We start from the raw sequence: 13,141 nt of genomic DNA on the forward strand, positions 1-13,141 counted from the left end.
GAAATCCAGAGAAACCCACATTTGAAATCTTCATCTCGACTGACATCTATAATTTGCACTCAGCCACTTCTTCTTCAGCCTAAATTGAGTCCTCTGGGAGGAAAAAATTGGGAATTATCTGCATCCAAATCAATTATCCTGAACCCAACAGCAACTCTGCGGAGGGCTGTGAGCGTTTGGGGTAATTTACTTTTTATCTCCTCGCTGCCCTGGCCCTGCTGAGAGGCTTTTTGATATTTTATTTTCATCAAACTTATCAAGATGAGATGCAGAGCTATAAATTGTGAGGGCTATTAATTACCCTGATGGGCTCAGGAAGTTTTAGAAGGCCTTTAGCTTCCATTGCTGAAAGCCTCTTATCTCCGGATTCCGCCCTCTCGGGCAACGTCGATTTGGCTCCCAAGCGCTGCCCAGCGAATATTCCAGGGAGTATTCCACAGGCAGAGCGAGCTTGGCAGATAATCAAATCCCTATTTTTGCAGCCAACGTCATCATTTTAATTATTTCCTCCCGAAACATCTCGTTAAGGAACCTCTGTGGCCAGAAAAACAGGTTTATTACACTGAGTAACATCCTTTGAACAGATGCTTTTTCCTTTCACTTCGAGGCCTTGCTCAGTTTGTAATTCCTTTATAAATTGAGATTTGCAAAGCAGGAATCTGCTCTGAAAAGTGGCTCTAAATGATGGAAAAAAGGAAATTGTGCTTCTTTCCATGTCCTGGGCTCCTGGCCTGTCAATTTTGTTCCCATGAATGTGACCCCTGGGCAGTGCTGGCAGCTCCTGGTGGATTTTGGGAAGCAAAGTGGGCAATAAAGTGTGAGATAAAGCCAGACACGTCACTGAGGCTGTTGTTTGTTGCTCCAAACCTCATGGAATTCTAGCTCTGGGATCAAAAAGTCCCACCTTTGCTCCAATGGAAGGTGAGTTGTTGTTGTTTCACACTAAATAACGCAAGGCCCTCACCCGACAGCAAAAACCTCCCCGATTTCACTCAAGTGCTGCTCCAACAAATCCATCCCAGTCCATACTCCTGAGGTTTGATATGCTGGGATATTGATGATCCCGTGTCTCCATGGTTTGTGTAAAGGATCCTTGGCACAGAGAAGGGGTAAACTGTTCAGCTGCAGCACTGACGAGTCCATCAAATCCGGGACTTCTGGCAGGGCCAAGCTGGGAGACGAAGGATGAGGGAGGGAAAGGGAAGCACAGCCAGGCTCAGAGCTTTGCTTCCAGCTGAGGGAATTTTACCACTTATTCCAAATCACATCAGGGATCATCAGGGTGCACAGGCTGGGAAATGGGGATAAAGGAGCTGCACCCTTGGCTCAGGAGAAAGATCTCAGAGCAGATTTGGGGCAATCCAACCAAAGTGAGATTTCCCTGGAAGAATGATGGACTTATGGAATATCCTGAGCTGGGAGAGACCCATGAGGATCAGAGTTCAATCCTGACACCCCAACAGTCCCACCCTGGGCATCCCTGGGAGCGGTGTCCCAATGCTCCTGGAGCTCTGGGGCTGTGCCCATTCCCTGGGAAGCTGCTCCAGTGCCCAGCACCCTCTGGGGGAAGAACCTTTCCCTAAAATCCAACCGAAACATCCCTGACACAACTCCAGCCATTCCCTTGGATCAATTGTTGATGTTCCTCAAAACCGGCACCTTTTTGATCTCCTGACTGGACTCCAGTTTAGGCCAGGGCCTGCTGCAGGACCCCTCCTCCTACTCCAAACACAAGAATCCATGATTGAGGTTGGATGAAACTCTCCCAAAACTCCAGACGTTTGGAAGTCCAAAACTTCATCTACAGGAGGCTTTAATCCCATCCAACAGCCCCATAAGGTTGTGGGGCCACTCCTGGGATCCGGGTGGCCTCTCTGCCCTGTTCCACACGAGACAATTCCTCCCAACCTTCGAAACGAAGATTTTTCCAAAGGCAACTAATCCCTGTTGGAAGCACGCTCCGAGCTGCTTTAGAAGCAGCTGGATATTTTTAGATGGGGCATTCAGCCTGAGAGCTCTTCAAATGCAGCGAGCGCTGTTTGTTTGGCTGACCAAATTAAAAAAAGCAACACCAACAGAGCTCCAACCCCGTCATTTCCAGGGAAATATTTTCGGTGATCCAAAACAGATTCGAGTTGAGTGACAAAGCAGCATCTCCAAGCAGGGGGAATGAAAAGCTCCAAACTCTTTTCTTGCCAAATGCAGCACAGAGAAGCGTTGTTGACACAGATCTCCAATTTAAAGGCCGAGCCATTGGAGGAAAAAAATTCCTTTTGGTCCCAAATCCCAAATTTCTCTGCTCAACAAACACTGAAAACACGGGCACCCGGTGTGACAGCTCCTGAAAATACGGCCCCAAAACGACTCTGGGCACAAAAAACTGCAGCTGGAAACCTCAGACCTTTTCCTTCTGTTCCAGCTTTTTGGCTCTTTCCCAAAATCTTTCCAGCAGGACTGCTGGAAGTGGGAGAGCAGAGGGTGCAGCAGAAAGCAAGCGAGGGGTTAACAGCACCTTTGTAGGGTGCTTGAGCCAGTGGGAAAACCATTCCGGAGCTGGAATTGTGTAAGGAGCTTGAGCTTCCACAAACAGAGCAAGGGAAACAGGCCCCCAAAATGTCTCCATTAATGTCACCAGCCCAGCCAGGAGGGAGCAGCCCCAGCAGGATCCAATGGATTCCCACAGAGAAGCTCTGGCTGCCCCTGGATCCCTGGAAGTGTCCGAGGCCAGGTTTGGAACACCCTGGGATAGTGGGAGGTGTCCCTGCCCATGGCTTTAAGGTCCCTGGCTTTAAGGTCCCTTCCAACCCAAACCATTCCATGGTTCTCAGAATGACTCTGCCCATTCTGTCCTGCCAGAAGGTCCCAGATCAGAAATTTGGGACTTTTGTCTCCTCAGAGAAGATCTTTTCCTGCCTGAGTGACAGCTCAGGGACCCCCAGCTCATCGCTGTGCTTGGCCCGAGCAGGAGTGCCCTGGAGCCCACACCATTTCTCCTTTACCTCCAACAGAAGATACGGTTCCCACTGGAATTTCAGCTGGAAGATTCCCAGGCGAGGAAGGAATCCTCAGGGAGGGGTTTCAGTCCCGAGGAACAGCAGCAACGGCTGGGCAGCAGATCAGGGCACCCCAGGAGAGAGGAAGGAGACAAACGAGCTCTTCCCAGCCAGGACATCTTCCCAGGCTCCATCCCTGCTCCCTGCGACGTGGGATCAGCCCCACGGACACAAACCAAGCTCCTCACCAGCACATCCCAACATGGAGAAATCCTTGATTGGATTGGGAGCTCCCAGAGGCTCCCAGGGGCTTTTCTGATGAGCTGGAGCGCAGAGGGGACAAATTCCCACATAAACAAAAAGGGTTTTGAGCAGGTGGCTGTCACTGCCCTGTCACTCCTGCTCCTGCCACCGCCTCCGGAGCCATGGGAAGGACAAAGGAAGGAAGAAGAGGGAAGCAGCAATTCCCTGACTTCCCCACCCCAGAGGTGTTCCTGTCCCGTGACACCCCCACAGCCTGGGTGAATCCAGGTGCAAAGGGAGCGTCTCCACCTGGAAGTTACGGAGGGAACGTCCTGAACTCCTGCTGCTCCCAGGTCCCTTTGTGCCGCTCCATCCCCAGACATCTTTCTCTGGATGATTCAGCTTTTCCTTTCCCGGGAACACATATCCAGCTGGGCTGTCTGCAGCTCCCCTGAACACAGCCAGGCTTTTCCTGCTCCCTGACAGCAGCAAATTCCTCGGAGAATTCCCAGTGATGGGCTGGGGACGTGTTCCTTGGAGGACTTGATTAACTCCTTCCCTGGGATGTCTTCCTAAGGAAGCCTTGGAGAAGCAAGAGGTGCTCAGAACAACAAAGGCAGAACAAGAGCCATGACCCAGAGCTGCATCCAAGGGCACATTCCAGGAGGCTCTCTCATGAAGGAAGCCCTTAGGAAAAGGCAGCTTCCTCTGGAATCCATGGGAAGAGGAGGCCATAGGAAAAGTACTCTGAAGAGCCAGACAAATCTCTCTTGGATTGGATGGGCATTTCCTGAATTACAGGGACATTTCCTGCAACATCCATGGAATTTTTCCTGACAGATTTGCTCTCAAAGTTCAGCCCTACCAAGCATATCCCGGAAGCACAAGGGAGGAACAGCGTGTTCCTCTTGGATCTGGGATGGTTTTTTCCTTCAGCTTTTGCCAGAAGCATCACCCCTGGAGTAAAATGTGAGTACAGGTCTCGCTTTCCTACAAATCCGATGGGAAATTATCCAATTGATGCCTCTCTTCTCTCCGGATTTCCTCCCAGCTTCCCAATCCCTTTCATTTCCTCAAGATTTCCACACTCAGGCCTGGCCACCCCGAGGCTGCTGGTCAGGGAGGTGGAAAGATTTCGGTTGCTTTGCTGGGAGTGTCAGTAATTCCAATAATTCCAGTCAATAATTCCAATTCAATTGGACTTGGCCGAGGTGGGTAATTCATCATCCGCCGTGTGACACCAATACCTGTAATTACCGCTCCGATTGCTGGGGCTGGAATCCGCGTGCAATAAAGGGATCTTCATATCATGCCAAACCTCACAGTTAATTTCAGCTCCATCTCCTTTCATTTAGGCCGCAATAAGCTAATTAGTTCACCTAATTTGCCACTGAACGTGCCTTTGTAACAAATACAGACACGAATTAGCCTCTTGCACAACACGAGGGGAAGCAAAACATGAATCATTTGCAGGATTACATAAGGAATTATCATCCCTTCCCACGCCCAGGGATGCAGCCATTCCCTTCATTATTTTTAGATTTTTTAATTTGCACCAGGTTCTCCTGTCTCTGACTTCTCTTCTCCTTGGAAGGTCGACAGTGCATTTCCCTGTTTTCCTGCTGTCACCTGTCCCGGCTCTGGGAAGTTCGGGATCACTGCCATGGAAAGAAATGTCTTTAACAAATCCCAGTTCTGGCAGCTGGAAGAGCTCACCCATCCTTGGGGGTCCATTTCCAGGATGTTCTGGAGTGGAAATCTTCGGATTTTTCTGCTTTTGCTTTGGTTTATCTGAGGTGTGCCCTTGGGAACTTCCTTCTGGATCTCGCCTGCGGGGCTCATTCCATCCCCCTCCCTCCCGAAAGCTCCTGAACCACACCAGATCATGGAATCCTGGAATGGTTTGGGTTGGAAGGGACCTTAAAGCCCATCCAGTTCCATGGGAACACCTTCCACCATCCCAGGTGCTCCAAGCCTCGTCCAACCTGGCCTTGGGCACTTCCAGGGATCCAGGGGCAGCCTCTGCCAGGGCCTCTCCACCCTCCCATTCCTTCCCATTATCCCATCTATCCCTGCTCTCTAGCAGTGGGAATCCATTCCCCTTGTCCAGGCACTCCAGACCCTTTCAAACAGTCCCTCCTCTCTTTCCTGTCAGCTCCTGGAATGTCACCCCGGAGCCCTCTCTTTCCCAGGCTGAACAAGCCACGATTCCCGGCTCATTTGGGATAAATCCTGAAGGAAGCTCTGTCCAGCAGCCTCCCGAGCATGCCACGGTGCCCACTGGAGCTCTGCCAGCCCTCAGGGCTCGCTCCACATCAGAACTCCTGCACAGCGCCACGGATTCATTATCCCGCAGGATAATGGCTCGGGAGGATCGGCCCTGTCTCCTCCCAGTAATTCAACACCAATCCCCAGGGAAGCTCCCGAGTTCCTAAATCCATCAGTTGGACTTTCTGCACCACTTACTCGGAGCCCTCATCCAACTGCTGACCTGGTGCTCTCCAGCTCCAGCTATTAAATGGGATGAGAGCACAGTTCCATGGATTTATTTGCTAAATGTTGTCTGCTTCCAGCAATTGCTTGGATTTAGCACCTCCCCTCCTGCACTGATGATCTCCTCTTCCCACATCCAGGCTGAGCCAGCACCTTGCTCCCAACAGCTGCCTCTTTACCTGGAATGAAATCATTCCCAGCTCCTAAAAATGAGGCCAGGCTTCCAACAGGAATAAAGACACGAGAAGAGTTTTTGGCTGGAAATCCTCTGGAGCCTTTGGATGGCCTAAGCAGCACTAAAACCAATCATCGACCTGCTGCCAGCTGCCAAAATGATCTAAGGACACAAGATCCGACTTTTCCAGACATTGTTCTGCTCCAAGGAATCAGCTGAAACCTCTCCTGGGGCTGGGGGGTCCTTTCTGAAATAGAACTGAGCTTTTAAGGATGAGGAAATCAAATGCCAGGATGGAAGGAAAATTTGCAGCCTGGAAAAAGGCTGGGGAAGGGAAAAGGAAAAAGGAAGCAGGACCCCTCTGGAGAAGCTCCTGCTCCTCCTCAGTGCCCTTTCCCTGCCCTGTGGTGGGAGCCAGATGGGATCTCCTGGGAACATCCCCCAGATCCATCAAAGAGCTGTGCAAGAGCAGGAAAAGGAGAATTCCCTCTTCCCTTTATCCAGCACTCACTACCAGCCAGCAGCCCCTCTCTTCCTCACTAATTCCAAAGAATTATCCCAGTGGGATCTGCCTGAACCCCTCTGGATTTGGTTCTGAGCCTCTGGCACCAGCACGGTGATGCGAGGGCAGCTCCTGTGGATGCTCAGAGCAAACATTCCCCACTTTACAACTCCCGGGCAAAAAGGGGAAGTTACGAAGTTCCTGGGATAATGTGGAACTGGAAGGAAATCCATGAACGAAGCACAGAGCTCTGGATGAGTAATTATCCATCATGAACAAAGCTACACAGAGCATTCTCCTCGAGGACCAGATGTCACCTGCACTTCAGGGCACCGAATCAACCAGGGCATCCAGCCAGAGCCTGAGGAATGCTTTAAACCAGGAAATGTCCATTAAATACGGAAAACAACACAGGGATCATCCCAGCTGGGGCAGCCCTGGGAAACCACAGCCTCGGGACTGTGTGGGTGAACCCTCCAATTTTCCACAGCTACAAATGCCTGGAAAATCCTTCCAAGTGTTCCAATCCATCCCAGAGTGTTTTGTCACCTGTAAAATCTCCCCCTGGTCTCAGTGAGAAGCACTTCGGTCTTTTCTGAAAAGCCTGAAATTCCCTGCGGGCAGAATTTCCTCACAGGAATTCTGGCCAGAAGGGATTTTTCCCTTCCCAGCATTCCATGCTCATCGGGATCACCCTGTGATTTAAAGCCAAGCCTAAGCCATGCCAGGTTCCTTCATTTTAGCACGAAATTAAGTCTTGCTTAAAAACCTCAGCACCACTTTCAGCTTCCCAATGCTACAACAAAAATCCCTGCTCTCCAAAATCCCTGGGATTTATCTGATTTGCAGAGGTGGAACTCGCCAGGAGTTTTTCTACCTCAGGAATTACTTTCCCCCTTCTCTAAACTGCCCTAAAAATGAAGTTTCTTCTCTCCAAATGCTCTCTTGCACCATTTATTCCCTGATTCATTTATTCCCCATGTCCTTATTTGCAGTTTCACTCAGGGGAGAGCAAATTCCTTCCTCCTCTGACAAATTCACCAAAACCTTCCCGAGCAAAAAATGCCAAACCCGACAAAAACCGGGGAAAAAACAAAACATTTCTGGGAGAATCCTACCTGAAAAATAGCAATCCAGGCATATCCAATATTATCAAAATTGATGGCCCCGTTGTGGGGGTTCACGTCCCCGGCCATGCACACGTTGTAGTACTGGTTCCAGTTGATGCAGGAATTCCTGCTGGGCTCGGGGCTGGCCAGGCTGGGGCTGTAGGAATCCATGCTCAGGGTGCACTCCACCTTGGACTCCTTCCTGCTGGGAATGTTGGAGCACCTCTGCATCCCGTTCTCCCGGTGCGAGGAGCAGATGAAGGGGTTCTCCTCCGCCTCGTCCGGCCGGTAGTAGGGGTGCAAGAAGGTCAGGTTGTACGTCCTGGATGGGGGGGGAAAGAAGGAAAAGGATGGGGAGAAAATGGTTCATCCCTTGTTTTAGCAGCAGGAAAAGGTGCTGGTTGCTGTCCCTTCACCCTTCAGGAAGTTCCAGTCAAGATTCCAGCCCCTAAAATCTAATTCTTTTATACCCTGTAAGGCCCCAGTGATCTCCCAGTGAAGATCAGCCTGAGTTTCCCCAAGCAAACAAAACATGAAATGAGAGGGGATGGAGAGAAAACCCCAGCGGATCAGGTTCTTCCCAAAAATCTGGGGAGTTTTTGGGTTCTCCGGAAGGATTTGAAGATAACCCATCTGATCCAGAGCAGCTTCCCAATAAATCCGCCCCTCAGGGCTGAGGGGGCTGAGCTCTCGCAAGGACAGACCCAGGCAGAGGCCATCTCCCATTCCCTCTGTACTTCCAGGACAAAAGGAAGAGCCCACATGAACGGGAACCACGTGCTTCCTGCAGATCTGATCGGATCGGCTTGGATGAAGCCGATGGCTCTGTCAGAGCCGGGATAAGGAAATGCTGGAATTGCGGCACGCCAGGAGCTGCTTTTGCCCGAGTTGCGTCCCAGACCTGGCACTTTCTGGGCCGTGAGCTCAGCGTTGGTGAGAGCCTGCAGCGCTCAGGGCTCCAGCTGAGAAGCTGCATTGCTCCAGAGCCAACTTCACCCACTGTTTTCCGAGCTCCAGGGATCTCGGGTGCTCCACAATCACCCGGAGATAAGGGAGAGGCAACACACACATTATCAGAGATGTGGGCAGAAGATAACCAGGTAATTCTTCCAGCCAGGACAGCTCTATTTTTATCCCTCCCTGAATGTCCCTATCCAGTGAAGAGATTTGGCTTTAACAAGTGTTATTCCGTACAATTGCTCGGAATTGCTGCCCAAAACCCGGGAGCCAAGCAGGAGTTTAAGGAGAGAACAATCGCTGCAGAGCAGAGCTGAGGGGAAATCAGCCCTCAACAACATCCCGGGGGAATTTGGTTCTCTTCCATCATCCTGTTCCCTGAGATGGGCATGGAGGGTTCATCAGCTCTAGAAATGGGAGAGGAAAGAGGAGCGTGTCCCGGGAATCGGGCATCGCTGGCTGGGAATTAATTTGTGTTCAGCAGCTCCTCCCCTCGCCTTGCACATCCCAGCCTCCAGCCAGAACTGTAACATCACCTGCCCTGTCTCTGGGCCTCGGATCCAAGAAAAACCTGGAAGATGTTTTTCCTCCCAGACTGCCTGCAAGCCTTTTCCTTGCCCTCCCACCAGCTGGCTTCCCTGGGAGGAAATTTCCATATAAAACAGGCTGGAGAATGGGTCAAGAGCTGCAGCAGCCACATCAGGCACCAACCGGGGGGGGGGGGGGAGACTGCAGAGGATTGAAACACACCGAGCTGCAGGAAAACTTGGGAAGAGCTGGAGAATCTGGGAAAAGGAACAAGGAGCAGAGAGGAGACACCTGAGAAGTGACTTTAACCCCCAAAAGGCAAACCACAGGATCAACCCTCATCCCTCTGGAATGGTCCTGAGGAGCCACACACAGTTGGACAGGCTCTGTGCATCCCAGGAATCACCGTTTGGGGAGTTTTGGGATGAAGAACGGCTGCCTGAGGACACAGAGCCCTGGGCTGGGGTCTGAGGAGCTGTGCAGAGAAGATCTGGGCACGAAGCATCTGGAGAAGCAGCAGAACGGTGCGGTTTGGAGGCTGTGGGGGGAAAATCCAAGCAGGAAAACAAAGCCCAGCTCGGCTGGGAAGGGGTGGGGGAAGCTGAGTCGGTTCTGCTGCTGCCTGACAGATTCGATCCTCCCTTTTCCTCCTGCCTTTCCTCACTTTTGCAGCTGTCCCCAAATCATTTCCAAACTAAAACTTGTCTCTATGACAGAATCAGTCACCTGGGGGGCAGTTTCTGCCCAACTTTTCCCCCTTCCCTGTCTGCCAGGAGCCTCCATCCCACTGGGAAGGAGCCACTCCTGTGGGATGCTCCAGCACCACCCAGTGAGAGGGGAAGGGACCCAAACTGGCAGCAAACACTGCAAATTTCGGGCCTTTTCTTAAAACTTCCCTCCCCCCCCACCCCCCCCCCCCTTTTTTTTTTTCCTGGCAAAACCAAAGAGGGGAAAGAAGGAAAGAGAGCAAGAACGAGAAAAAAAAATGCTGCAGAATGAGGGAATCCCCAACATCCCCCCAAAAATGGATGAGTTCTGCCAGCACCATCCACCTCCAAGTCTTCCTGACTTCCTTGCCAACAGGTAGAGTCACATCACTCATTAATGCTAATGAACCCACTAATTAGGAGAGCTCTGGGGGAGAGACAGGAGTGGCCAAGCCCCAGGATGGATCTGTTATCTCATGAGAGAGGATTAATACCCCTTTCCCAGCCTTTCCCAGCCCTGCTCCCTGCACAGCCTCTGGATTTCCCTTCCTCTGTCCCTGGGACAACAGAGGGGCAGGAAAATCCATTTTTCTCCCACTCCTAATGGATCATTCTCTGCTCCATCCTCCCCCAGGGGCAGCTTTCCCACCCCGTCCATCCCATGCACACGTCCCAACCACTGGAGCACCGCTGAGCACAATCCTGCCCCAGCTTTGGGGAGCAGAGGAGGGAAGGGAAAAGGTGGCAGGAGCTCAGCACCGAGTGGGATGAATTCCCTGTTTTCCCAGGGAATCCTGCTGAGCAATGCCAGGAGCAGCAATTCAACACCTTCCTGACAAATTCCGAGCTGCCGGAGCCTCCTCCCAGCTCGCACCAGCCAAAGGCAGAACAACCCTGAGCAGCTCCTGAGTTCATCAAGACTGAAAATTCACATTGGACGTGTCCTGAGGCAGCAGGGAAACACAAAGCACCTCACAGCTCCCTCCCCTCCCCGCCTTCCGAGCCGCTGAGTTCCTTGAAAGGCTCCCGGACTGGAAAATGCTGCTCTGCATCCCAACGCACATGGAGCAGCCCCAGGAGAAGAGCCCAGACAGGCTGGGGCTGACCCAATTCCTTGATTTCCACCGGGAGCGGCTCAGGAGGGTGGGAAGGAGCCAGAGGGGGAGATAAATATCCCGGAGATGTCACCCAGGAGCTGCTGGCTCTGCTTGTCCTTCCCACCCGGGCATGCCAAGCCTTCCTCCTTCCCACCAAAAATCCTTGAGGAATTCCCCCTCCAGCTCCCACTGCCCGATCAGAGCAGTGGGATCATCCTGGCACTGCCAGGGAAGCACAGTTCATCCCAGGGAGCATCCCAGGTTTTGAACGATCACTGGGTGGGGAGGGAGAGATTCTCCCATGTCCCAATGAACAGAGCCCCACTTCCAACCCACTCCTGCAACAACCCAGCCATTCCTTCAAAATCCCGACTAAAAATCCTTAAATAACCTCATTCCAGCCCTGTAACAGCACAGCTCCCAAAGGCAGGGAGGAAAAAACCCGGCAGATATTCCCAGTGCACCTCCAAAAAGTCCCCAAATTTCTGTCACAATGAGGGAAACTTAAAAATAGTCACTTTACTCAGAGCTGCCGACTTTCGAGGGGGATTGAAAAGAAAAGGTTTCCATGGGAAAGAAGAATGATGGCAGAAATCAAAGTCAGCCCTTCCACGTGATGCCTCTGGAAAAGCTGCAGGCCCAGGAACTGCAGGGCAGGACTCAGCAGGGCAAGGCCGGATTTGAAGCAGCTGTTTGTGATTCACTTACACCTCCTTTCCTCCAGAAAATTTGGGGTTAGGACCCTTCCTTGCCTCGCTGGCCCCTGGATTTTGTCCAGATCCAGTTTTGGTTTCAGCTGGGAGAGTTTGGCAGCAGCGCCGAGGGGACACCCTCCAATAATTCAGGTTTTCCCTCTCTATGGGGCTGTAAAAGAAATCAGAGCCAGGAGCTCATGCTCAGCCCCAGCCTGGCTGTCCATCCATGCTCCAGCCCCTCCTGAAGCACTGGGAAACCTCTGTGCCCAGAGAAATCCTGGATTTCCCATCCCTGGAAGTGTTCAAGGCCAGGCTGGAGCAGCCTGGGATAGGGGAAGGTGTCCCTGCTCACAGCAGGGGCTGGAATGAGAATCTTTAAGGTATCTTCCAACCCAACCCATTCCAGGATTCCATGAGCTGTCCAACAGCAGGAAGATGGAACCCTGAAGTGCTTTCCAGGTCATTCCATGCCTTTCTTCCCTTTTCAATTTGCTGCTGGGCTGATAATGGCCACTGCAGGGCCAAACCACGTCCTGACACCCGGATTGAGAGATGAGTCAGAAATGCTAAAAAACCCCGGGAACAGTTCCATCTGGATTCCCGAAAATTTCCACCTCGAGCTCCAGTAGACCTGGGATAGCTGGAAATGCAGGGATTGGATCACAGCTGGATTTCTCAGGTCTGGAATTAACGCAGACCAAGAGCCCAACCCAGCAGCACCACTCGGGGTGAAGGTACCAGAGTACCCCACATTTCTCCCGCTGACAGAGCTGGAAGTTGGAATATTCCTCCCCCATGGGCACCCCAGCAACCTCCTTTCCCCAAATCCCCCTGGAATGCTGCAACTTCAATCACAACAAGCCACAGGACTTGGGCAGGACCCCCTAAATTCACCATTCCCGGCTACTCTGGGGAGAGACCGGGATCCATCCCAGAGGGAAGGAGACGATCCCGGACAAACCCTTTGAAACACGGCTCATCCCAAAAGCTTCCTGTGCCTTCCCTGACGAGGAGCAAGGCCCGATGAGAAAATCCTGCGAGGCCTTTGATGCTGCTAATGGCCATTACGTAACTGCTGCTTAATGGCTGTGCTCAGCAAACGCTTCCCCTGTGGTTCATCCTAAAAGCTCCGCTCTGCACAAAATCACGGAGCATTTAAGATCCCGACTCCAAGAGACCGACAGGGGCTCGCTGGAGTTAATTATAGCGCCGGGGCCACCCAAGCAGGGCTGGGACACCACGATTTGGGCTTGGGAATGGCAGCTCGGGGGGGATCACTCTGAGCGCAGAGGGTTTTGGTGAGCGGCAAATTCCTGCTGGGGGTGGCAGGAGAGGGTTTGGAGCATCGGGATGTGGGCGTGGAATCACACCCGTGGCAGAGTCATCGATTTTCCACTCTGCTGGGATGAATAAATGCCACCAGAGCTGGTCCAGAGAACAGGGAAAGGCTCAGGGAGCTGGAAGGGCCAGGAGTGAGCAGTGAGAGGCAGGAGCAGGACCTGAGGGATGAGCCGTGCCTGTCTCACAGACAATCCCAGTGCAGACAGCAGATGATTACCCAGGGATGGAATTACAGGTTCCATCTCCTCTCCCGGAGTTAGAGCTGCCCTGAGAGCTGGGCTGGGGCATTTCCTCACCTCGG

At 52.2% G+C, this 13,141-nt stretch overlaps 1 protein-coding gene across 1 annotated transcript in view; it reads right to left on the reverse strand.

Moving 5' to 3' along the window:
- CACNA1H (calcium voltage-gated channel subunit alpha1 H) overlaps positions 1–13,141 on the reverse strand; it is a 146,888-nt gene that overhangs the window by 69,761 nt on the left and 63,986 nt on the right. Inside the window, exon 7 of the mRNA XM_042037332.1 lies at positions 7,525–7,837. Coding sequence (XP_041893266.1) covers positions 7,525–7,837 — 313 coding nt within the window. The remainder of the gene's footprint in view (positions 1–7,524; positions 7,838–13,141) is intronic.

This window comes from Corvus kubaryi, unplaced genomic scaffold (genome assembly GCF_017639235.1).
Source record: "Corvus kubaryi isolate FWS band 111438036 unplaced genomic scaffold, C.kubaryi_AGA036_p1.0 37387, whole genome shotgun sequence".
NCBI classification, from domain to species: domain Eukaryota; kingdom Metazoa; phylum Chordata; class Aves; order Passeriformes; family Corvidae; genus Corvus; species Corvus kubaryi.